Genomic DNA, 23950 nt, shown 5'->3' on the forward strand with positions numbered 1-23950 from the left:
CATCTTCCTTCCAAGGAGTGGCTGGTGGGTTTGAACCGCCAGCCTTCTGGTTAGCAGTCAAGTGCCTTAGGCACTACGCTACCAGAGCTCCTTGAGATATCTCATAGCATCATCCAAACCAGGAGAATGTGACAGCCTTACATGAGATGGGCCTTTATTAGTTGCAGCTTCAAGTCCTTCTGTCTTTCTCAGTTCAGCAAAAACTAGCAGCAGAACTTGGTATATATTTGCTGTTAACTCAACAGCCAATCAAACCCCTTGAAGCCTTATGAGTTACAGAGAGCTGTGCCCCATAACTCTGTCTTGGTTATAATCTTTACAGAAGCAGATCACCAGGGCTTTCCTTCTCAGTGCCTTTGGGCGGGGTGGGGATTCGAACCACCAATCTGTAGGTTAGAAGGTGAGCGCAAGCTGTCTGCACCATCCAGGTGCTGGTAGGTACAGGCTACCTTCTGCTTTCTTTGTCTCTTCATACAGTCTTGTGAACGTGAAGATACAAGACACTCAGCCTCCTTCACTGTTTCCCAAGATGAAATAGTCACAGATAGGGCAGTTAAAGAATGGCCATACACAAATATCTAAGCAATAACAAGTATTTGTCACATTGTAGCCATCAGAACTCAGTGTCACGAACTGTGACAAGGGTTGTTGAGAGCACTCATACCTCTCCTACACGAAGAAGGGGAACTTCTCCAAAAGGGTCAGACTGAGCCCTCCACTGTGACGGAGCCATCCCCTGGTCCACTGTTGACAGTCACACAGGTAACTAGCAATAATCACAGGTGATCAATTCCAGGCAAAGCCAGGGAAACTTTCAGGCTGACAGGACCGGCACCCTCTAGCTCTCCTGTGATTTCCCTCAACACTTTCTCATCAGCCTGTTCTGACTTTTGAAATGAATTGTATTTTATTTATTTATTTTATCAGTGATAAGAGAAGATTCTCCTGAACCAAATGGCCCAGAAGAGGCCCAGAAGGTATCTGGCGCACCTCCAAACAAGAAAGGTGAGGGCTGTCTTTCTCCTGCAGGTGTCAGGATGGTGCATTCAGAGTTGCTTTCTGTTTTTCAGAACATCTTGTCCTAAGCACCTGTCGTGCGACTGTGGTCCTGATGCCCATACTGTTTGTTTCTTCAAAACCCATTCTCTGCACCTTCCTCACAGACCTTTATGAAAATTATAGGGAAACCAGCCTGCATTGATGGCCCTAGCAACAAGCACCCCTTGGAATGGGATTTTCTGAAATCCTTTGTTGTTGTTAGTTGCCATCGAGCCACCTCCAGCTCACGGAGATCTCACGTCGATCTCACGTCTGAATGGAATGTCCCCCGGTCCTGCACCGTCTTCATCCTGTTGGTGTGTCTGAGTCCACTGCTGTGGTTACTGTGTCATCCATCTCATTGAAATATTCAAGGTCTTCTTAGAGCAGAAGTTAACTCCTTTCTTTAAGTGGAAGTTGGTTCTCCTGAGAGGACACCACTTCCTCTAAGAGATGGCTGTGTATTCTCCATCATACACTCTCATCAGGGTGGGAGGAAGGATGCATGTCCATCCCTTGTTACCACTGCCCCATCCAGTCCTTTGCTCCTCAACCCTCACCTTTGAGGCTCAAGCATTCAAGTGAAAATTTACTCCCTCTTCATCCTCCCCAGAAGACCTCCAAGGTGACTTAGAGTTTTCTGTCCCAGCAAGTCCTGCCATCATCCGGATGCCTTCAGTGAATACCACAGATGACCCACCCAGCACTCTGGCCTCTGCAACCCGTCATCTGCTGTCTCTTGTGACTTTTTCTCCCACAGCTTCTTGGCCTTCTATACCTAGTGGAATCCATAGGCCTTATCATCATTCAACCTGGCTAAACTTCCCAATACTTAATTTAAGAATTCCCTTTTTTGACACCTAGCTTTGAAGCTTGCTCCTTCTGCAACTATCACCCAATCTCTGGGCACTCCTCCTCAGCCCAGTCTTTGAAAAATAATTTAAAACCCTCTCTCCCTCTCTCTCTCTGGTTCCTTCCGTGCAGTTTGTTCCCTCTGCAGCCATCCTTCACTCCAATTGGTTGACCACTGACCTTCCCTTTTCCAGGTCACCATCCTCCTTTCTTCACGCCCCTCCTAAGCCACTGAGATTCCAAACTCCATCACTGCAGTGACCTTTTGCTGATCTCTTAACCAGCTTCACCCTTGTCTTTTCCTAGAACTCTCTGGCACGTCCTGGAGATGTGGAATTACTTGCTTTCTCCACACTGCGTCTGAAAAGCAGGCATTGCTGGAGGGAGCCTCACGGCTGGTCCAAGGGCACCTGCTGCGTCTCTGTGACTCCAGCCCGAACGATCATTCCACACTGGGTGACAATTCCGCCTCATGGCTCTCCCACTTTCTGCAACGATCCTTTCACACCACATCCTTTCTTTCTCAACAGACTCTTCCTCCTTCTCCACAGAGAGAGGCATTAGATGGGAATCCCCTCACTTCCGGCCACAGCCCTGCAAACCCTAACTGGATCTGCCCTGCCCTGTCCTCTTCAGGTTTCTCCTCTTTAAGGCAATCCTTCCACCCTTCCTTACAGTATGATCATGCTTTCTCTCTCTCGAATACTCAGCATCTCCCTATGTCCTTCTCACAAGGTCCTACCCTCAGCCAGTGCTCAAGCCCCATCCCCCTCCAGCTCATAGAAAGAACTTCCCCTTGATCCTCATCTCACTTCAGCTGCTTCCATAGTGCTTCAGCCAAACAAACAAACAAACAAAAACTCACTGCCATCGAGTTGATCCCTCCTTGGGTTTCCAAGGCGGTATCACTACAAAGGTAGATTGCCCAACCATCCTTCTGAGGAGTGGCCAGTGAGTTTGAACTGCCAGCCTTCTAGAATGAGTAACCTAAGCTCATTGTTGCCCTTTTTCCTCTTCCTTCTCTCCTTTGCCACTTCAGAGTTTCTTCTTTCCCCATTGATCTGTGAAATGACATTATGTAAGGTCCCCAAAGGCCTAGCCACTGCAGTTTGAAGACCAAAAGCAAAGGCTAAAAACTGTTAACATATAAGGTTGGCAGATCTGTGTTTGTATAAAACATTTTTCTCCTATTCATTTCTTTTTAAGGAAAGAAAATACAAAGAAGTGTCTTGTCAACTCCAAAAAAGAGACATCAGAACAAAGACCTTCTAAGAGGTAAGATGAAGGAACAAGAGGAGGCTGGAGGCTGGAAACAGCTCTCCAGAGCCTTATAGGCCAAGGTGTGGAGGGTTGGTTTTTGTTCTAAATGCCTGAGAGGCCACTGCAGAAGTGACATGATCCAAGACAAGTTTCAACTATTTGAGGGACAGATGTCCCTAAAGATGATAGCACCCTGGATTCAGGTATCTCCTGGTAAGGTGGGGGCTAGGAAAGTGAGAAGGAGGTCACTAGGGCAGGAGGAAGTTCACAGGGGACCCCAGTTAAAATGTCACAAATCATTATTTGGACCAGGGGCATTCTCCCCTCCACATGGAACCCAAGAGAAGCTCCAAGTGGTAGATCAGGTGACTCAAATGAAGGACGACTCAAAAAAACAGTCAGTCAAAGGTGACATGAGTCCAAAAGGTATAGACTGTGCCTACACGCCCGAGTCAGGGGGCAAGTCTGAGGCTGAAATCTGCCATTAGAATGGCTCGGGGGGAGGAGCTCTCGTGGAGCAGGCACCGGGTGAGGGAGCTGTGGGGAGTAGTAGTAGGAGGGAGACGTGCAGAGAAAGAGGTCGAGGTGAGCAAGACAGAGAGCAACACAGAGAGCAAGGACCTGTGGTTCTGAGCGTGGTTGGAAGAAGTAAATGTGTCCTCAGGTAGAAGTTCACCTGCACTGTTGCCACGGAGGTTTACCTGACCACTTCCAGGTGTCCACTGTTCAGTCCCATTAGTAATCACTGCTGATGAGCCTTGTCTGTCCCGCCACTGCATCTGGAAGGCTCCTCTTTCATCCAGACAGGCCAACAGGCTTCAATGCTCAGGGAAGACATTTTCTCAGGATTATTTCCTAATGGTTCACTTCTAGAAGTGCATGCTTGGCCAAAGAGTCTATATACTTACAATTAACACATACTGTAAAATTTTCCAAATTGTTCACCAAATATTCCAATACCCTATCACTCCCAGCCCCCACAGAAGGTTTATATATCCCTGACCAGAAATAGCCATAGAACTTGGCTAAAAATGTATGTATGGAAGTGATGGGTTACTTTTAGGCCAAACCTTTAGAGGCCTTTTAGGGTCGGCCAGTAACTGAGACAAGTAATGTTCAAGACGGAGGCTGCTCTGTCAACCTGGACCCAGGAGTGCTGATGACATGGGGCTGAGGCTCATCTGACATGTGATGAACATGGGAGTGATGTAAACCCTTGTTGTTCTAAACCAGGGCTCAGCAATCTTTTCCCTAAAGATCCAGATAATAAAGATTTTAGGCTTTGGGGACCATACACTCTGTCATAACAACTCAACATGAAAGCACCCAGAAACAATAAATACAAAAAGAAATAAACTTGGCTATGTTCCAATAAAACTTGATTTATAAAAAAGCAGGTGAGGAACACAAACTGGCCCATGGACTAGACATAGTTTGCTAACATCTCTAATAAACCTCTGAGATTTGGGAGAAGGTCATAAGTTAACTCAGCATTACTTAACCTATCTTAACTAATATTAACATCAGTTTTAAATAAATTTGCCATTAGAATTTTTTCTTTTGAGGATCACCTCATATTTGCCCATTTTTATGTAACTCCATTGCCATCCAGTCAATTCCATCCTAGTGACTTAACAGGACAAAGTGGAACCACCCGAAAAGGTTTCAAGGCTTTAAATCTTTACAGAAGCAGCTTGCCTCATCTATCGGTTTGAACCACCTACATTTTAGTTGGTAGCTGAGCGCTTAACCACTGTATCACCAGGGCTCCTAAACATTTTGTATGTTGTTGTTGTTGTTGTTATGTGCCATCGAGTCTACCCTGACTCATAGCGACCCCTCCTTGGGTTTCCAAGGCAGTATCACTACGGAAGTAGGATTGCCCAACCTTCCTTCCGAGGAGTGGCTGGTGGGTTTGAACCGCCAGCTGTCTGGTTAGCAGGCAAGTGTCTTAGCCACTATGCTACCAGAGCTCCCAAACATTTTGTATAGGATGTTTCTTTTTTTAATCTATTAGGGAAATTAATCCTTTGTGACACTTCGTACATTTTTCTCATTTTGTTTTTATATTTTAACTAAGTTGAGAAGCTTTTGGTAGTGCACAAATTTTTCATTTTTAGATAGCCAAATCAGTTCATCTTTTCTGTTTATGCAAGGATTTCTCAACCTTGAAGCTTTGAAGATTTAGTGGACTGGATGCTTGTTTTTTGTGGGGACATTCCTACCCATTGTAAGATGTTTAGCAGTATCCCTGTCCCTTATTCACTAGAGGCTAGTAACATTCCCCAGTTGTGGCAGCCAAAAATGTCTGCAGGCATTGCCAAATGTCCATTGGGGGCAAAATAGCCTGACACTGAGACCCATGCCTTGCACTTTAAAAGTCTCTTCTATGCAATATTTAAAAGGCTACATCCCTCTATTAACTTCTAGTACTTCTATTAGGGAGCACTGGTGGTGTAGTGCCTAAGGCATTTAACTGCTAACCAGAAGGCTGGAGGTTCAAACTCAACAGCCACTCCTCAGAAGGAAGATTGGGCAATCTACTTCTGTAGTGATACTGCCTCGGAAACCCAAGGAGGGGTCGCTATGAGTCGTTTGACTCGACGGCACATAACAACAACAACTCTCCCTCAGTCATTTCTGTAATTTTCCTTTTATAAAGACTCATATATGTCGTGTATTACCAGAATGGTGGAATGACAGAGAAAGTTACTTTAAAATCACTGACATGTAAAGTTGGCAAAACTATGTTTACAAGTATGAAGGGGTAATTTTAATTTTTAAAAAAGTGAAAAAGATCTGTTCAAGAAGTTGTCAGAAAAATATTCTTGCAAGGGATAAGCCAGCGGCGGAGGCCCTGACCTGCTGCAGAAAGTTTTGCTCCTACCTCTCCCGCCCAATTTCCCACCGCGGCTTCTTAAGTCTCCCCACCAGTGTCGGTCTCCATTTTCTCAAGGTGCCCACGTGACACGCTCCACGTGAACGACGTTAGGGCGCTGCTTCCGCAGTCTCCGTGCTCTGCGCTGGGGGCTGTTTTCACACCCGGAAGGACTCTTTAACACACAAATATATAAAGACCCAAAAAACAAACAAGGGAGAAGCCACAAACCACAAACCAAGTCCTAACATAAACCAAGTCCTTCATTGTAGGAATCCAGGCAAAGCCCAACAAGAGCTCGTTTCTGGTGGGTGGAGCCTCCGCTTCCTGTTCTCAGGGGCCACAGGCCTGGTTGCTGCTAAGGCTCTGTAAGCATTCCTGGCCGTCTGCATTTAACATCGTTCCTCTCTCAGAGGGGCTCTTTGAGTCACTTGTCTTTCTCTGTCTCCTTCTCTTCTCTCCCCTCTTCCTCCTTTTTTAAAAAAATGTTATTATGGTAAAATACATAGAACACAAAATTTCCCATTTTAACCAGTTTTAGGTGTACAATTCAGTGACATTAACTACGGTCACCATGTTATGCAACTATCATTATTATCTGTTTCCAAAAGGATTTCATCACCCCCAAACAGAAACTTTGCACCCATTAAGCAATAACTCCCAATTTCCCCCTCCTTCCAGCCCCTGGGAACCACTTATCAATTGTGGTCTCTGTGCCTTTGCTCATTCTAGATATTTCATGTAAGTGGAATCATGTATCTGTCCTTTTGTGTTAGAATCATTTCACTGAGTATTATGTTTCCTTTCTTTTTTTTTTTTATTTTTAACTTTTTATTGTGAATTGGTTGAAATTTTACAAAGCAGATGTGTTTTACATTCAACAGTTCATACACATTGTGTTTTGTAACACTGATTACTTTCTCTGCATAGTAACAGCTCTCCTCCTACCTCCTCCTGTGGTCACCCCTTCCCTGTGGCCTTACCTATGCAGTCCTGCCTGCCTGGCTTTCTCCCAAATGCTGCCCATTTGATCTCCCATAGTTGACTGTGATGAGGAGTGCATCTCCCTGGTGTAGTTGCTCAGCTCGTAGCCTGTCTGTTTGTTTGGCTGAGAAGCAAACCACAGGAGTGAGTCCAATTCCAGGCCCAAAGGGTGACTCAAGCATGTTTTCATGGCTTGCCCATGTGCTGCACTTATCAGAATTTCATTTCTCTTTATATCTGAATAATATCCCACTGTATGTTTGTATATGGAGTCCTGATGGTGCAGTGGTTACAGTGTTCAGCTGCTAACTGAATGGTTGATGGTTTGAACCTACCAGATGCTCCAGTTAAGATTTCAGCCTTCCAAACCCTATGAGGCAGTTCTACTCTATCTTCTAGGGTTGCTATGAGTTGGAATCAACTCTATGGCATTGGATTTGGTTCTTGGTGTGGGTAGGCATATATGTGAGGCATTTGGTTGCTAACCGAGAGGTCAGTGGCTTGAAACGACCAACTGCAATGCAGAAGAAAGATGAGGCTGTCTGCTTCCATGAAGATTTACAACCTTGGAAATCCCATGGGGGTTGCCATGAGTCAGAATTGACTTGGTGGCAGTGAGTGTGTTTTTTTGTGTATGTATGACATTTTGTTTATTCAGTCACCTGGTAGTGGACACTTGGGTTATTTCCACCTTTTGGCTATTGTGAACAATGCTGTAGTGAACACTGGTGTACAAGTATCTGCTTGAGTGCCTGCAGTTAAGTCTTTTGGGTATACACCAAAAGTGGAATTGCTGGACCATACAGTAATTCTGTTTAACTTTTGAAGGAACCACCAAACTTTTCCCCAAAACTACACCCTTTTATATTCCCACCAGAATGCATGAGGGTTCCAGTTTCTCTACATCTCATCTCATAATAGCCTTCCTAGTGAGTTGAAGTGGTATCTTATTGTAGTTTTGATTGACATTTCTCTGGTGGTATAGTGCCTAAGGCATTTAACTGCTAACCAGAAGATTGGCCATTCAAACCCACCAACCACTCCATGGAAGAAAGACTATATAATCTATTTCCACCCAGAAGGGGTCGCTATGAATTGGAATCAACTTGATGGCAGTGTTTTTGTTTGTTTGCTTGGTTGGTTTTAATGGCTAATGACAGCATCTTTTCATGTGCCTATTTGCTATTTATCTTCTTTGGGGAGATATCTACTCAAACCCATCTTTAAATTGGCTTGTCTTTTGCTGTTGAGTTGCAGGAGTTTTATATGTGTTTTGGATATTAATCCCTTAGCAGATATATAGTTAACCAAATATCTTTTCCCATTCTGTAAGTTGTCTCTTCACTTTCTTGATAAAATCTTTCGATGCACAGAAGTTTTTAATTTTGATAAAGTCCAATTGATCTATTTTTCCTTTTGTTATTTGTGCTTTTGGCATCATCTCTAAGACACCAAATTCTCTAAAAGGGTCCACTGTTGAAACAAAATCTTAAAGCTTAACCTGCATGTTTTCTCCTAACAGTTTTTTGGCTTTAATTCTTCTGTTTAGGTCATTGATCCATTTTGAGTTAATTTTCATTATGGTGTGTTCTGGTTACCTAATGCCACTCTGGCAAGAATATACTACAAATGGTATGCTTGAACAAACAAGAGTTTATTCTCTTACAGTTTGGAGGCATTAAGTCTGAGTTCAAAGTGCCAGGCTCTAGGGGCTGGGTGAAAGCCCCTCAACCTTGGGGTCCAGCTCTGCCTCCTGCTCCTGGCCCACTGGAGCTAGAGGTTTTTCTTCACTCAGGCAGCTGCTGGCTGCTGAGGCTGACAAGCCCAAGGTTGACGAGTAAAAAGGCACAGTCCCGATGTTACCAAACCACATGGCAGGCCATTCATTCAAGTCTGTTAAAGTCCCAAGGTTGGCAGAGCATGGCAGGCTGCTGAACAACAACACAGCTACATGCAGGGTTCAAGCGTGCCAGAAGCTAGAGACCATTCCCCAAGGCTTCTCTTTGTATACAGAAAGCAGACTACCTCCCTAAGGCAGCTACTCAGCTGCTCACAGTAGATTCCACCATGGAGTTGATTACCACTCTCATCATGGGGAATACTACATCCAGTTGCCCAGACACTTAACCAGGCCCAGCCAAGTTGACACACAAATTTAACCACCACATGGCATGAGGTATCCAACTTCATTCTTTGCATGTGGGGATCCAATTGTCCCACCTTGATTTATTGAAGAGACTGTTTTTTCCTCATTGAAGGGATTTAGCATTCTTGTCAAAAATCAATTGGCCATAGATGTGTGGGTTTGTTTCTGATTTCTCAATTCTATGTAATTGGTCCATATATCTATCCTTTTGGCAATACCACACTGTTTTTCATCACTGTAGTTTTTATAGTATGCTTTGAAATTAGGAAATGTGATTCCTTCTACTTTGTTCTTTTTTTTTCAATATTGTTTGGAGTATTCATACCCCCTTGCAATGCCATATAAATTGAAGGATCAGTTTTTCCGTTTCTACAAAAAGTCCCATGAGATCAGTAAGTGACTCAGTTTTGCTCCTTGTTCTGTGTCCAGCTCCTCCTTCTTTCACACAGTAGGTAGTTAAATGATTGTCACAGTTGATTTACTTATTTCTGTCAGACCTACCACAAACAGGCACTGTATCATGACTGTAAATAATTATCTGCACTTTCTGTTACTTCACGAAAAGTCCCATGAGGTCAGATTGATCAGTTGTGCTCATTGATGTATGTCCAGGTCCTCTGTGTTTCACACAGTTCGTATTTAAATCACTCTTCTTCAACAAATATTAATACCAATAGCAGGGGCCTCTGTTTACTCAAAAAAAAAAAAAAAAAAACCTCACTGTTGTCAAGTCGGATCTGATTCATAGTGACCCCTCCTCGCCTCCTCTGGTTTCTCAGGTGTATCTCTACGGAAGTAGATTGCCCATCCTTCCTTCCGAGGAGTGGCTGGTAGGTTTGAATCACCAGCCTTCTGGTTAGCAGTCAAATGCCTTGGACACTAAGCCACCAGACAATGGATTTGTATGAATGAGAAAAAGATGTCCTTCCTCTAAACACTTTATCTCCATCTGTCATACTTTTAAGATGCCCTGGTAGCTCAGTGGTAAAACAATTAGCTGCTAAAGAAAAGATCTGCAGTTGGAACCCACCAGTACTCCGTGGGAGAAAGATGTGGCAGTCTGCTTCCACAGACTGGAAGCTTTGTAAACTTTATGGGGTAGTTCTACTCAGTCTCATAGGGTCACTATGAGTCAATATTGAGTCCAATGCAGGGGATCTTGGGTTGGTCAGATTATTGACCAATTCTTGTCTATGTAATTAGAATTGAGACCCTTTGCTGCTCTCTGCTGGAAGATTGTTGTACGACACTCACAAATTTATTACGTTTTATATGTTCATGATGTCCCCTAGAGGTAGACCTCTACTCTAGTGGCATAGTGCCTAAGGCATTGATTGCTAACCAGAAGGCTGGAAGTTCAAACCCACCAAATACTTCTCGGAAGAAAGATTGGGCAGTCTACTTCTGTAGTGACTTGATGGCAGTGAGTTTGGTTTTTGTTTGATAATAGTAAAAGTTTGTACACCACTTCACAATTGACAAAGCACTTTGCTCTACATTTTGCCATTTAATCTTCCCAACGCTGTTGTTGTTGTTGGCTTCCATCGAGTAGACCCCAGCTCATAGCAACCCTATGTACAACGGAACGAAACACTGCCTGGTTATGCACACCCTCAAAATCCCTGCCACGCTTCAGGCTATCAGTGCAGCTATTGTGTCAATCCATCTCGTTGAGGGCCTTCCCCTTTTTCTCTGACCCTCCACTTTACTAAGCATGATATCCTTCTCCAGGGACTGGTCCTTTCTGACCCCATGACCAAAATAGGTAAGACGAAGTCTGGCCATTCTCACTCCCAAGGAGCAGTCTGGCAGCACATCTTCCAGGATAGATTTGTTCCTTCTTCTGGTGGTCTGTAGTATTGTTAGTGTTCTTTACCAACACTACAATTCAAAGGCATCAACTCTTCCTCGGTCTTCCTTATTCATTGTCCAGCTCTTACATGTATATGAGGCAATTGAAAATACCCTGGCTTGGGTTAGGCACATCTTAATCTTCAAAGTGACATCTTAGCTCTTCAACACTTTAAAGAGGTCTTTTGTAGCAGATTCACCCAGTGCAATATGATGTCTGATTTCCTGACTGCTGCTTCCATGGGTGTTGATTGTGGATCCAAGTGAAATGAAATTCCTGACGGTTTCAACCATTTCTCCATTTATTGTGAGGATTTTTGTTTTTTATTTATGTTGAGGTGTAAGCCATACTGATGACTGTAGTCTTTCACATTCATCAGTAAGTGCTTCAAGTCATCTTCACTTTTCAGCAAGCAAAGTTGTGTCATCTGCATATTGTAGGTCGTTAATGAGTCTTCCTCCAATCCTGAGGCCACATTTTTGTTCATATAGTCCAGCTTCTCAGATTATTTGCTCAGCATTCACATTAAATAAGTATGGTGAAAGGATTCAAACCTGACGCACACCTTTCCTGATTTTAAACCACACAATTGATCTGTTGATCTGTTCAAATGATAGCCCCTTGGTCTATGGACAGGTGCCTCATGAGCACAATTAAGTGTTCTGCAATTCCCATTCTTCCCAATGTTATCCATAATCTGTTATGATCCACACAGTCCAATGCCTTTGCATAGTTAATAAAACACATACAAACATCTTTTTGGTATTCTTTGCTTTCAGATAAGATCCATCCGACATCAGTAATGATATTCTACATTCCTCATCCTCTTCTGAATCCAGCTTGCATTTCTGGAAGTTCCCTGTCAATATACTGCCCCAAGTGTTTTTGAATTATCTTCAGCAAAATTTTACTGGTGTATGATATTGTTTGATAATTTACACATTCTGTTGGATCACCTTTCTTTGGAATGGGCATAAATATGGATCTCCTCCAGTCAGTTGGCCAGGTAGCCAGCTGTCTTCCAAATTTCCCGGCATAAAGGGGTAAGCACCTCCAGCGCTGCATATGTTTGTTGAAACATCTCAATGGGCATTCCATCAATTTCTAGAGCCCTGTTTTTGCCAATTCCTTCAGTGCAGCTTGGACTTCTTCTTTCAATACCATTGCTTCTTGGTCATACGCTTCCTCCTGAAATGACTAAACATTGACCAATCTTTTTGGTGCAGTGACTCTGTGTATTTCTTCTATCTTCCTTTGATGCTTCCTGCATCGTTCAATATTTTGCCCATAGAATCCTTCAATATTGCAATTTGAGGCTTGACTTTTTTTCTTTAGTTCTTTTAGCTTAAGAAACGCTGAGCATGTTCTTCCTTTTTGGTTTTCTAACTCCAGGTCTTTGCATATTTCATTTAATACTTTGTCTTCTTGAGCCACCTTTGAACTCTTCTGTTCAGCTTTTTTATTTCAACATTTCTTCCTCTCACTTTAGCTACTCTCTATTCAAGAGCAAGTTTCAGAGCCTCTTCTGACATCTATTTTGGTCTTTTCTTCCTTTCTTGTCTTTTAAATGACCTTTTGTTTCTTCATGTGTGATGTTCTTGATATCATCCCACAACTCATCTGGTCTTCGCTCACTGGTGTTCAATCCATCATATTTATTCTTCAGTGTTATTCTGACCATTTTACTGATTGGATAAAGTGGTAAAAGACTTGCATGAGCTGCAATCAACTTGTTGTTGTTGTTATGTGCCGTCAAGTCGGACCCAACTCATAGCAACCCCTTCTTGGGTTTCCGAGGCAGTATCACTATGGAAATAGATTGCCTAACTTTCCTTCTGAGGAGTGGCTGGTGCATTTGAACCGCCAGCCTCCTGGTTAGTGTCAAGTGCCTTAGACACTATGCTACCAGGGTTAAAATCCCAAGTCCTTTGTTCTTTCCATCAAGAAGTAAATAAACCTGCATCCCTCCTGGTCTTTTTAGGACACTTTAATATAGGCTAAACCTTCAGGAGAAAGAGACTAGAGTGCAGAGTGGAAATGGATGAAGGCCCGAGGGGAGGCCACAGAAGTGGCCAGTAGTCTTATTGGGGCGTTCCTGTTAATAGGGAAAGAGCACTAGACTAGGAGTCCATCAAGAAGGGATCCTAAAGCCAGTTCCACCTCATACAGTTGGGCCAGTCATTGTCTCTCAAAATCTGAGTTTATGCCCCTCTGTTGAATGAGGGTGGTGGTGGCCTTCCCTTCCTCACAGGTCACTGTGGGTGTAAATGACCCAATGTGTGTTGCCTTTACGATTTTGTTGAGCATTGATTTTCCTCCATCCACCTCATCTCCCCCCAACCACTCCTATGCAGGTTCTCTGGGTCTGTGTGCTCGACAGTAGCACAGGGATGCCCTGGGTTAAGCCAGAAGTGCTAAGGAGGCAGGAGAAGCTGATGCTGAGGGGCCACTCTGGCCTGTGTGTGAACTGTGGCCTCTGCTCGGGCCCTCATCCATCTCCACTCTGCACGGTAGCACAAAGAGATCACAAGTCCACCAGACCTCTCTCCAGCCTCCTGTCTTTTCCGGCATAATTCTCACCTCCTGTATTCCCCCAGCTTCTGTAAGAATTTCCAGAGCTAGTCTTCTGATTCAATAATTGAGTTATTTTCCATTCTGCTTTTTGTGGTCTCTGTTAGGTTCTTTGTCTTAATTTCCTCCATCATACTTTTATTTCCATGAACTTCTTTCCTCCTGAATTAATTATTTTTCTTAGCAGGTTGCTCTTGTATCGTGGGCTTAATAATCCACTAATTTTCTCCAAGGATAAAGGTGGTTTTTTTTTTTTTTTTCCTCACTTCCATCCCATTAACTGCTTCATTTGAGATGGGGAGGGGTCTGGTCACTCCTCCTCCCAGCTGTCCACCCCTCTCTGGGCTTTCTCAGCCCCTTGTAGGGTATGTATACTGCTTGATGGTGTTCTTTGTCCATTGCTGTTGTAGCTTGAGGGGGCCTCCCTGGGCACCACTGCCTGATGCCGTGTGGACCCAGGAAGGCCTTCTACCCAGAGTTCCTGAGGCCACAGGTTCCATCCTTAGCAGTCTGTTTGCTGAGATGAATAAGTGAGGCTGAACTAAATGCAGAATTATTGGGAACACCCAGAAAGCTGTCTTTGCCATCAACAGACAGGGCAGGTAGTTTTAGAAGCATGCAGTCATAGGCCTGTCTTCACTCGTGAACTACACACACCCCATAAGAAAACCTAGGTTGGGGGTTGGGGGTACTTGTGCCCTTGACTTCCAAAGCCACCCAGCACTGCTACTTCTACTGTGAGCACATCTGGGACATGCGTGTTCACTGGAGCTGACTCTGGAAACTCTGGGTGGTGCAAATGGTTCATGTGTCCAGCTACCAACAGAAAGCTCGGAGGTGGGAGTCCACCCAGAGGTGCCTGACAAGATCCTTCCCGCAAATCAGCCACTGGGTGCTCTATGGAGCACAGTTCTGCTCTGACACGCTTGGGTCCATCATGAGTTGGAACCAACTCAAAGGCAACTGGTTACTGAATACTAATCATATGGAATTAGGAAGACATTTAGAAGGTTCCCATGGCCGTGCTAATCCCATGGGGGTGCACAGTCATAGTCCAGAGTTACCTGTGGTTCTGCCTCATCACCCAGCTCAGGAGCCTGCAGCCACCCATCCCTCACTCGATGCTGATTACCACTGGTGTCATGATGCTAGGAAATTGCAGAGGATTATAAACCTCCATGGCAGCTCTGGTAGCATAGTGGCTAAGGCACTTGACTGCTAACCAGAAGGCTGGCGGTTCAAACCCACCAGCCACTCCTCGGAAGGAAGGTTGGGCAATCCTACTTCCGTAGTGATACTGCCTCGGAAACCCAAGGAGGGGTCGCTATGAGTCAGGGCTGACTCGACGGCAAATAACAACAACAACAACATAAACCTCCATGGGGAGGCTGTGGAGTCCTCATCTACTGTGTCATGTCAACAGCCACTTCATGCAAGAGCAACACTCCTCACCCCTGCATCCTAGCCCTGCTGCCCGCTGTGCTCCTCCACGGCCAGGCACCCCCGGGTTCCCCAGGATCAACCATCCCCTCCCTTCCCAGGGTGCCTCCTCCCTCCGTCTGACTCCATCTGCTTCAAATCTTTCCAAAGAAACGAATGGTTTCTTCACTGTTGAGCTCATTCTTCCTTTTTCCCAATGATGCTCTTGCTGTTTCCTATGGTAGTTTCCTTTGGCTGTTTGGTAAGCACTGGGGGCAAAGGGGAGACTTGAACCAGATGTTGTCCTAGACGCACCCCTGGTCTAGCATCCTCTGTATCTCAGCATGAGTCATGGACAGTCCCTTCCTGCTTCCCTAAGAGAAGGGCCCTGAGTGTATCCTTAATGAACCCTCCCAGTGAGGCTGGGAGCAGGTGCAACACTTGCTGGTATTTACAACTTATTCTCCACAGTCAGAACCCCAGGCCCCACTCAGATGTGCTAAGGTGCCAAGTGTTTCCTCGTCCAATTTGCAGATGGGTCTAGAATTTTCCGGGGTTTACTTTTACTTCCAGAAGAAACAGGGAAGTAATAAAATGAAAAGAAACAGTAAACAGTGAAGACAGACACAATCCCCTCAGTACTAACCACCTCACGTCCCCCGCCTTGGTTTGACTTGGGAAACGAGATTATAGAGAAAGAGTTTTTCACTGGCTATGTAACACAAGGAAATATTTTGGGTAGGCAACTTCTACCAGTAGAAGGATGTTGTTGTGATGTGCCACCGAGTCAGACTCAACTCATAGCGACCCCTCCTTGGGTTTCCAAGTCAGTATCACTACGGAAGTAGATTGTCCCATCTTCCTTCTGAGGAGTGGCTGGTGGGTTTGAACCGCCGGCCTTCTGGTTAGCAGTCAAGTGCCTTAGCCACTATGCTACCAGGGCTCCCAGTAGAAGGATTAGCAGGATGTATATGGAGTAGAGAACACTAGGTGAGGGCCAATCAGCTTGCAAATTAAAACATGCTGATGGTGATGGCTGAACAACTCGATGTCAGTGGGCTGTACCTGGGAAGACTGCAGAAATGGCAAATGTTTTGTTACCTATACATTTACTACAGTTAAAAAAAAAAAAAAATTAAAGCACATCCACCCAAGAAGCCCTGTATTCTCGACTGACATGTTTTGTTTGATGCAGTGGTGGTGCTGGTGGTTTTGTTTATTGGAGATCATCTTGTCCAGGGAGCTAATCTGCCACTCAGCATGGAAGATTTCCTGCAAATTAACAAGAAAATGGTCCCCAGTACCATTCACATGATGATTATAGAGGCCGTGGGGGTGGGGGAGGAAGAATTCACAGGGAGACAGAAAGAAGACTCAGTAAAGCTCACCTGTTCCCTTCTAGTTTCAGAAAGGCCTGAGGACGAACTCGGGGGCTTGCACTCTCCTGAACTTCCCGTGACCTGTGGGGAGGCAAAAGGCATTTTATACAAGGAGAAGATGGCACAAGGTGAGCTCCTTTGTCTTCTGCTCCGGTGACTCCCAGATGAAGAAACCACTAGCAGGAGGGAAGCCCCCACGTGCCTACGTCTTTGCTCAGGAAGTGGGCACCGTGTGCGAGGCTGAAGATAAGAAGTGCTTTCCCGGGTGACAGTGCCACACTTGTATCGGTCATCGTGTGCTTACCTCCCCAGTGCTGCTGCTCCAGAAATGCCACAAACAGGTGGTTCCAAAGAGCAGCGCTTTCTTCTCTCCCGGGTCAGGAGGCTACAAGTCGGAATCCAGGGCCCCGCTCCGGGCAAGGGCCGTCCCTGTTGCTTGCTCGGCAATCTTCGGATGGCATCTGTGCTCTCCCCTGTCCCCCCTTTCATAACTCAGTGTTTAGGTTCAGGACACACCCTATACTGACATGGCCTCATTTACATAAGAAAGAAGCCCCTATTCCCAAGTGAGATTACATCCATAGGTGGGGGGAGAGGGGGAGACAATTCAATTCAGGAAAATGTGCATCTGGAAACCAGGCCACTTCCACCTGGGAGTCCTCCGTGATTCCTGCGATGCCTTCAATGTAAGAAACAGGGGCGTCCCTCTGGACCCAGACAGGTGGAATGCCACTTTTAGGGCTTTGGAGGTTTGGGACAAATTCTAGGGGATCCTGGAAAGCCCTGTCTTTATGTTACAGGACCCTCAGAGAAGTGCATTCAGAATGAAGAGGGAGCTTGGTTCACGCCAAGAGAATTTGAAGTTGCTGGGAACCGGGCCCAGTCAAAGAACTGGAAGCGGAGTGTGCTCTGCAGGGGACAGACCCTAGGACAGCTGCTAGAGGTATTGTAATGACAAGGGACAGACGGGACATGGATTTAAATTCGGAAGGCATTCCAATAGACAGAAATGTGCAGAAATTCCCATTACGGTTCAATAGCACAATTTACCCAGAGGTGAAAGTTCATAGAAAAAAGTTGTGGGTGATAAAGTTGGGACCACAGACTGGTCCTGATGGTGGGGATCTTTGAATGTACACAAAGCAGCCCAACTAAAGCCCCAAAGGGTCTGGAGGTCAGGAGAGACTTAAGGAGCTTTATCCGGTGGTATTGGACGGGGTGGGTGGGAAGGAGACTAGCTGTAGCCGTAGACACCTGGAACAGCTTCCTGCCTCCTTCTTCTGGTAAATCCCTACTGGAGACCCTGCTCCATCTCGACTCCTCTGTGAAGCATTCTGGGCCACCCTGTGCTTGGTCAGTCTGTCCCCTGCACTCCCACAGTTCCCGTCCTGGGAACCCCTACAGAGTGGACGAGTCATTGTAATCCCAGGACTCAGCACAAAGCCTCCCAGTAAACTCAGAGAATTCTCACTGGGATAAAATCCTAAGGAACTGATCCAGAGAGGACGGAATGGAAAGAGATGGGAGTGGATGGGAGAGGGACTGGGGAGAAGAGCAAATCCGTCCCGGGTTTGAGTAACGAGGGAAAAATTCTGTTCCCGTAAGTGAAGTCCAGAAGAAGAACTGATTGGGGGAAGGGATTGGTTTTCATTTAGATGCTTTGGGTTTGAGAGGCCAGTGGGCTATCCAGGGTTCGAAATACTCATTAAAACCAAAAAAATATACCCGGTGCCACTGAGTCAGTTCCAACTCCTGTTGTTGTCAGGTGCCCTGGAGTCGGCTCTGACTCGTAGTGACACTGTGTACAACAGAATGAAACTGCTCAGTCCTGGGCCAGCCTCACAATCCTTGCTGCACCTGAGCACATTTGGGCAGCCACTGTCCATCTCACTGAGGGTCTTCCCTTTTCTTGCTGACACTCCATTTTACCCAGGATGACATCTTTCTCCAGGAAATGATCCCTTCTGATGACATGACCAAAGTACATGAGACAAAGTCTGGCCACTCTCACTTCCAAGGACCATTCTGGCTGTATTTCTTCCAGGATGGATTTGTTCCTTCTTTTGGCAGTCCATGGTGTTTTCAGTATGTTTCGTCAACACCACAATTCAAAGACATCAACTCTTCTTTGGTCTTCCTTATCCACTGTATTCCAACTCATAGTGACCCAATAGTGAATGTAAACCATCACTAGGAAGTGGGAAGTTCCCCATCACAAGAGAGCCTGCTGAATAACCCCCTTCCCCGATCCCTTCTCTTTTTCAGAAAGGACTTCTGCTCTGCCCTTCAAGAGTAGGTCTCCTGGAGCAGGAGGAAGGCGGGAGTGCTGCCTGTGGGCGAGACACCACCACAGGGCAGGGAGGCCAGGGGCCTGTCCTCACCCAGTCCCTGATGAGTAGCGCCTGCCGTGAGGGCACCCGGGGCAGCAACCAGGACCCGGGACAGGAGAAGCAGGTGGGCAGAAGTCCACGTCGTGACTGGGCACAGCACTCCGGCCGTATTGGTGGCGGAGGCATTTGCAAAGGGGGCAGTAGAGGCAGCATCCATGGCAGTGGTGGTGGCACCTCCCCCAGTGAACCGGTCCCTTTCCCATCCGGGAGCGCAGGGCCCAGGAGCAGGGCCCTGGGCAACGTGCAGAGCGTGGACAGCTTGGAGAGCGAGAAGCAGATGGACTGCCCGGCCCTACCCCCGGGATGGAAGAGGCAGGAAGTGATACGGAAATCTGGGCTCAGTGCTGGCAAGAGTGACGTCTACTACTTCAGTCCAAGCGGGAAGAAGTTCCGAAGTAAGGTCGAGCTGGCAAGGTTCCTGGGAAATACTGTTGATCTCAGCAATTTTGACTTCAGAACTGGAAGGATGATGCCTAGTAAATTGCAGAGCCACGGACTGCAAAAGGGTCCTCAACAAAAATAACTCTGTGCCCAACCTAGGCTCTAGGTGCCCTGGGCCACTCACCAGCCCGCATCCAGGCATGTGTTTTCAGGGAGCTGCTTGCTCACACCCTGTTAGCTTTGCCTGGACCATGCTTCTACACCTCCCCGCTGTCTGGTGAACACCTAGTCATCCAGGCCCGGCTCCACTGGGCCCACCTCTGCACAGCCTGCCCTGCGGACTCCAGCCGGAACCCATCCTGTCCCATAATGCCTCCTGGGGCTCTGACCATGTACCCAGTGTTTTTGTGAGCGCCTTGGGGACAAGGACTGTGTCTTTTTTTTTTTTTTGGTCTTTGTATCTCTACTCCAAAGCTTAGCACCTGGTGGGTACTTAATAAATGCTTGCTTTGTGTTTGGGAAAAGAAAAAAAAGTAGATTTAAGTCTCAAGAAAGGTCATTAGCATCTGAATTTCTAGCGCATTCCCAGTCCCATATTACAGACTTCCCACTCACCCTAACATTTCCCAGCTTCCACTCACCATCATGTGTAGGAATGGCACCTTCATACCAGCTGCTGTCTCTGGGTGTTACATGCACAAAATCAAAAGCCAAACTCACTGCCATGACTCATTGCAACCCCCATTGGGTTTCCGAGGCGGTAAATCTTTACAGAAGTAGATTGCCCCATCTTCCTTCCACTGAGCAACTGGTGGTTTTGAACCCCCAACCTTCTGGTTAACAGTCAAGTGCCTTAGGCCCTATGTCACATACACATCCCACCATTAATTCTGATAGTTGATTTCAGATGGGGAAACAGGACCAAAGCTAATGAAGTGTATTTGTTTTAAACAGAGATATGGATTTTTGGATGAGTACAAACCAAAGGTGTGAGAAATGGTGCTCTAGTGTGAAAAGCAAACAGTATACTGAAATAGACAAGAACACTGTGTGAAAGGGCCATGGGGCCATTTTTCATTGTATACCACGAATTGCTCAATTCACAGTTCAAGTCCCTTTGTACCAGGATGGACTGATTGGTTTGAACTGAGCTCTGTTTCTGCGGAGCCTCCCTACAGTGAAGTGACAGTCACTGATTGGCTGAACCAGGGACCCTCCTCAACCCTCTATACAGGCTTAGATGCAGCCTCCAGGTAGGAGACCCACTCGAGGGCCGCCTGCTGTTCCATGTGAATCCCAGCAGAGGCAAGGGGGCCTCTCCTATCTTGCCATGAGACTGGGCTGGCCCTTGGCTAGCTGCGATCAAAGCTTGTAAGACAACGGTCTCAGAACGCCGCACTGTAAAGTAAACTGATACATCTACAAAACAGAATTTTTAAAAAAAAAAAGATGTAGATTGACAGGGATTGAGCCTTCTTTCAATGTAAAATCAGAGGTTTTGAGGTCAGGAGAGCTTTAGGAAGCTTGATAATAGTCATACCCATGGAAGGAACCACATTTGTTTACATAAATATGTAGGTCTATGACTGAAAAAGGAGCCCTGATGATACCATGTGTAAGCGCTCAGTTGCTAACTTAAAAGGACAGCAGTTTGAACCCACTATTGGCTCGTATTAAGGCTGGAGTGTGAGGTATGTGGACCCGGGGCTTAGAGGCTGCTTTTTGCTTTGTTAAGGCTAGGGCCTGAGGTAGGTGGGCCCAGAGCTTGGAAGTGGCTTTTTGCCTGGGGGCGGCTCTATTTTAAGTCCAGGACCCGAGGTAGGTGGGCTGGGGTTCAGGGGCTGCTTTTTGCTTGTGGGTGGCTCTATTTTAAGGCTGTTGCCCAAAGTAGGCAGGTGCAGAGGGGTTAGGACAACTAAAGGGGATGAACTTATCTTAAATTTGTTGTCCTATGGTGGCCGGTGTGTTGCTGTGAGGCTGGAGGCTATACCATCGTGTTGCAAAATGCCAGTGGGGTTATCCATGGTGGACAGATCTCAGCACAGCTTCTGGGCTAAGATAGACTCGGAAGAAGGAAAAAGCCATCCACTTCTCAAAGGATTGGTCAGTGGAAACCTTATGAATAGCAGTGAAACACTGTCTGATATATTACTGGAAAACTTTATGAATAGCCCTGAAACATTGTCTGATATAGTGCCAGATGAGCCCCTCAGGTTGGAAGGTACTCACAATTTGACTGAGGAATAACTGACTCCTCAGAGTAGAGACAACCTTAATCATATGGATAGAGTAAAGCTTTTGGGATCTCCATTGGCTGATGTGGCATGACTCAAAATGAGTAGAAACAGATGCAAACATCCATTAATAATCAGAACGTGGAACGTACAAAGTATGAATCTAGGAAAATTGGAAGTTGTCAAAAATAAAATGGAACGCATAAAGATTGATATCCTAGGCATTAGTGAGCTGAAATGGACTGGTTTTGGTCATTTTGAATCGGACAAACATATGACCTGCTATGCTGGGAATGACAAATTGAAGAGGAATGGTGTGGCATTCATCATCACAAAGAGTGTTTCAAAATCTGTCCTGAAGTACAATGCTGTCAGTGATAGGATAATATCCATGTGCTTACAAGGAAGACCAGTTAATGCTACTACTATTCAAATTTACACACCAACCACCAAAGCCATAGATGAGGAAATTGAAGATTTCTACCAACTTCTGCAGTCTGAATTTGACCAGAAATGCAATCAAGATGTATTGATTACCACAGGTGACTGCAATGCAAAAGTTGGAAACAAAGAAGAGTTATCGGTAGTTTGAAAATATGGCCTTGGTGATAGAAATAATGCTGGAGATCGCATGATATAATTTTATAAGACCAGAGATTTATTCATTGCAAATACCTTTTTTTCAACAATGTAAGCGATGACTATACATGTAGACTTCACCAGATGGAATACACAGGAATCAGATTGACTACATCTGTGGCAAGAGGTGATGGAGAAGTTCAATATCTTCAGCCAAAACAAGGCCAGGAGCTGATTATGGAACAGACCATCAACTGCTCATATGTATGCTCAGGGTGAAGTTGAAGACAATTAAAACAAGTCCATGAGAGCCAAAATATGACCTTGATTATATCCCTCCTGAATTTAGAGACCATCTAAAGAATAGATTTGATGCATTGAACACCAATGACCAAAAACCTGAGGAATTGTGGGAAGATATCAAGAATATCATCCCACATGATGGAAGAGGTCATTAAAAAGACAATAAAGGAAGAAAAGTCCAAAATGGGTGTCAGAAGAGACTCTGAAACTTGGCCTTGAGTGGAGAGTAGCTAAAGCAAATGGAAGAAATGACAAGATAAAAGAGCTGAACAGAAGATTTCAAAGAACAGCTCAAGCAGACAAAGACAATTACTATAATGAAATGTGCAAAGACCTGGAGTTAGAAAACCAAAAGAAAAGAACTCACTCACCATTTCTCAAGCTGAAAGAACTGAGGAAAAAATTTAAGCCTCAAGTTGCAACATTGAAAGATTCTATGGGCCAAATATTGAATGATGCAGGAAGCATCAAAAGAAGATGGAAGGAATACACAGAGTCACTGTACCAAAAAGAGTTGGCTGATGTTCATCCATTTCAGGAGGTGGCATATGATCTAGAACCAATGGTATTGAGGGAAGAAGTTGAAGCTGCACTGAAGGAATTGGTGAAGAACAAGGCTCCAGGAATTGACAGAATACCCATTGAGATGCTTCAACAAACAGATGCTGCACTTGAGGCACTCACTTGTCTATGCCAAGAGATTTGGAATACAGCTACCTGGCCAACTGACTGGAAGAGATACATATTTGTACCCATCCAAAGAAAGGTGATCCCACAGAATGTAGATATTATCAAAAATATCATTAATATCAACATGCAAGTAAAATCTTAGTGAAGACAATTCAAAACTGGTTGCAGCAGTGTATCGACAGAGAGCTTCCAGAAATGCATGCTGGATTCAGAAGAGGACATGGAATGAGGGATATCATTGCTGATGTCAGATGGATCTTGGCTCAAAGCAAAGAATACCAGAAAGATGTTTACTTGTGTTTTATTGACTATGCAAAAGCATTTGATTGTGTGTATCATAGCAAATTACAGATAACATTGAAAAGAATGGGCATTCCAGAACACTTGATTGTACTCGTGTGGAAACTGTACATAAATCAGGAGGCTATTGTTCAAACAGAACAAGGAGATACTACATGGTTCAAAGTCAAGAAGGGAGTGTGTCAAGGTTGTATCCTTTCACCATACTTATTCAACTTGTATGCTGAGCAAATAATCCAAGAAGCTGGATTATATGAAGAAGAACATGACATCAGGATTTGAGAAAGACTCATTAACCTGTGATACACAGATGGCAACTTTGCTTGCTGAAAGTGAGGATGACTTGAAGCACTTAGTGATGAAGATTAAAGACTACAGTCTGCAGTATGTATTACACCTCAGTATAAAGAAAACAAAAATCCTCACAACTGGTCCAATAAACAGCTTCATGGTGGGTGGAGAAAACATTGAAGTTGTCAAGGATTTCATATTATTTAGTTCTACAATCAACACCAATGGAAGCAGCAGTCAAGACATCAGACAACGTACTGCATTGGGCAAATCTGCAAAAGACCTCTTTCAAGTGATAAAGAGTAAAGATGAGTGACCAATATGGCAGCATTGAGGATGAGAAAGACAGAGAGAGTTACATGGGCAGTACAAACAACAAATATGAACCCCTTTGTAAATACAA

General features: G+C 45.1%; 1 protein-coding gene across 1 annotated transcript in view; it reads left to right on the plus strand.

The window, feature by feature from the left end:
* LOC103199585 (interferon-induced protein 75-like) overlaps window positions 1-21516 on the plus strand; it is a gene marked incomplete at its 3' end in the record, with an annotated part of 35784 nt that extends 14268 nt beyond the window's left edge. The window contains exons 4-10 of the mRNA XM_042780832.1: window positions 928-1005; window positions 3097-3165; window positions 3463-3576; window positions 16403-16507; window positions 17180-17322; window positions 18645-18671; window positions 21493-21516. Coding sequence (XP_042636766.1) covers window positions 928-1005; window positions 3097-3165; window positions 3463-3576; window positions 16403-16507; window positions 17180-17322; window positions 18645-18671; window positions 21493-21516 — 560 coding nt within the window. The remainder of the gene's footprint in view (window positions 1-927; window positions 1006-3096; window positions 3166-3462; window positions 3577-16402; window positions 16508-17179; window positions 17323-18644; window positions 18672-21492) is intronic.
* Between the last annotated feature and the right edge of the window lie 2434 nt (window positions 21517-23950).

Source organism: Orycteropus afer, unplaced genomic scaffold, assembly GCF_000298275.1.
Source record: "Orycteropus afer afer isolate SDZICR_OR568_19922 unplaced genomic scaffold, OryAfe1.0 scaffold00006, whole genome shotgun sequence".
Taxonomy (NCBI): Eukaryota; Metazoa; Chordata; class Mammalia; order Tubulidentata; family Orycteropodidae; genus Orycteropus; species Orycteropus afer.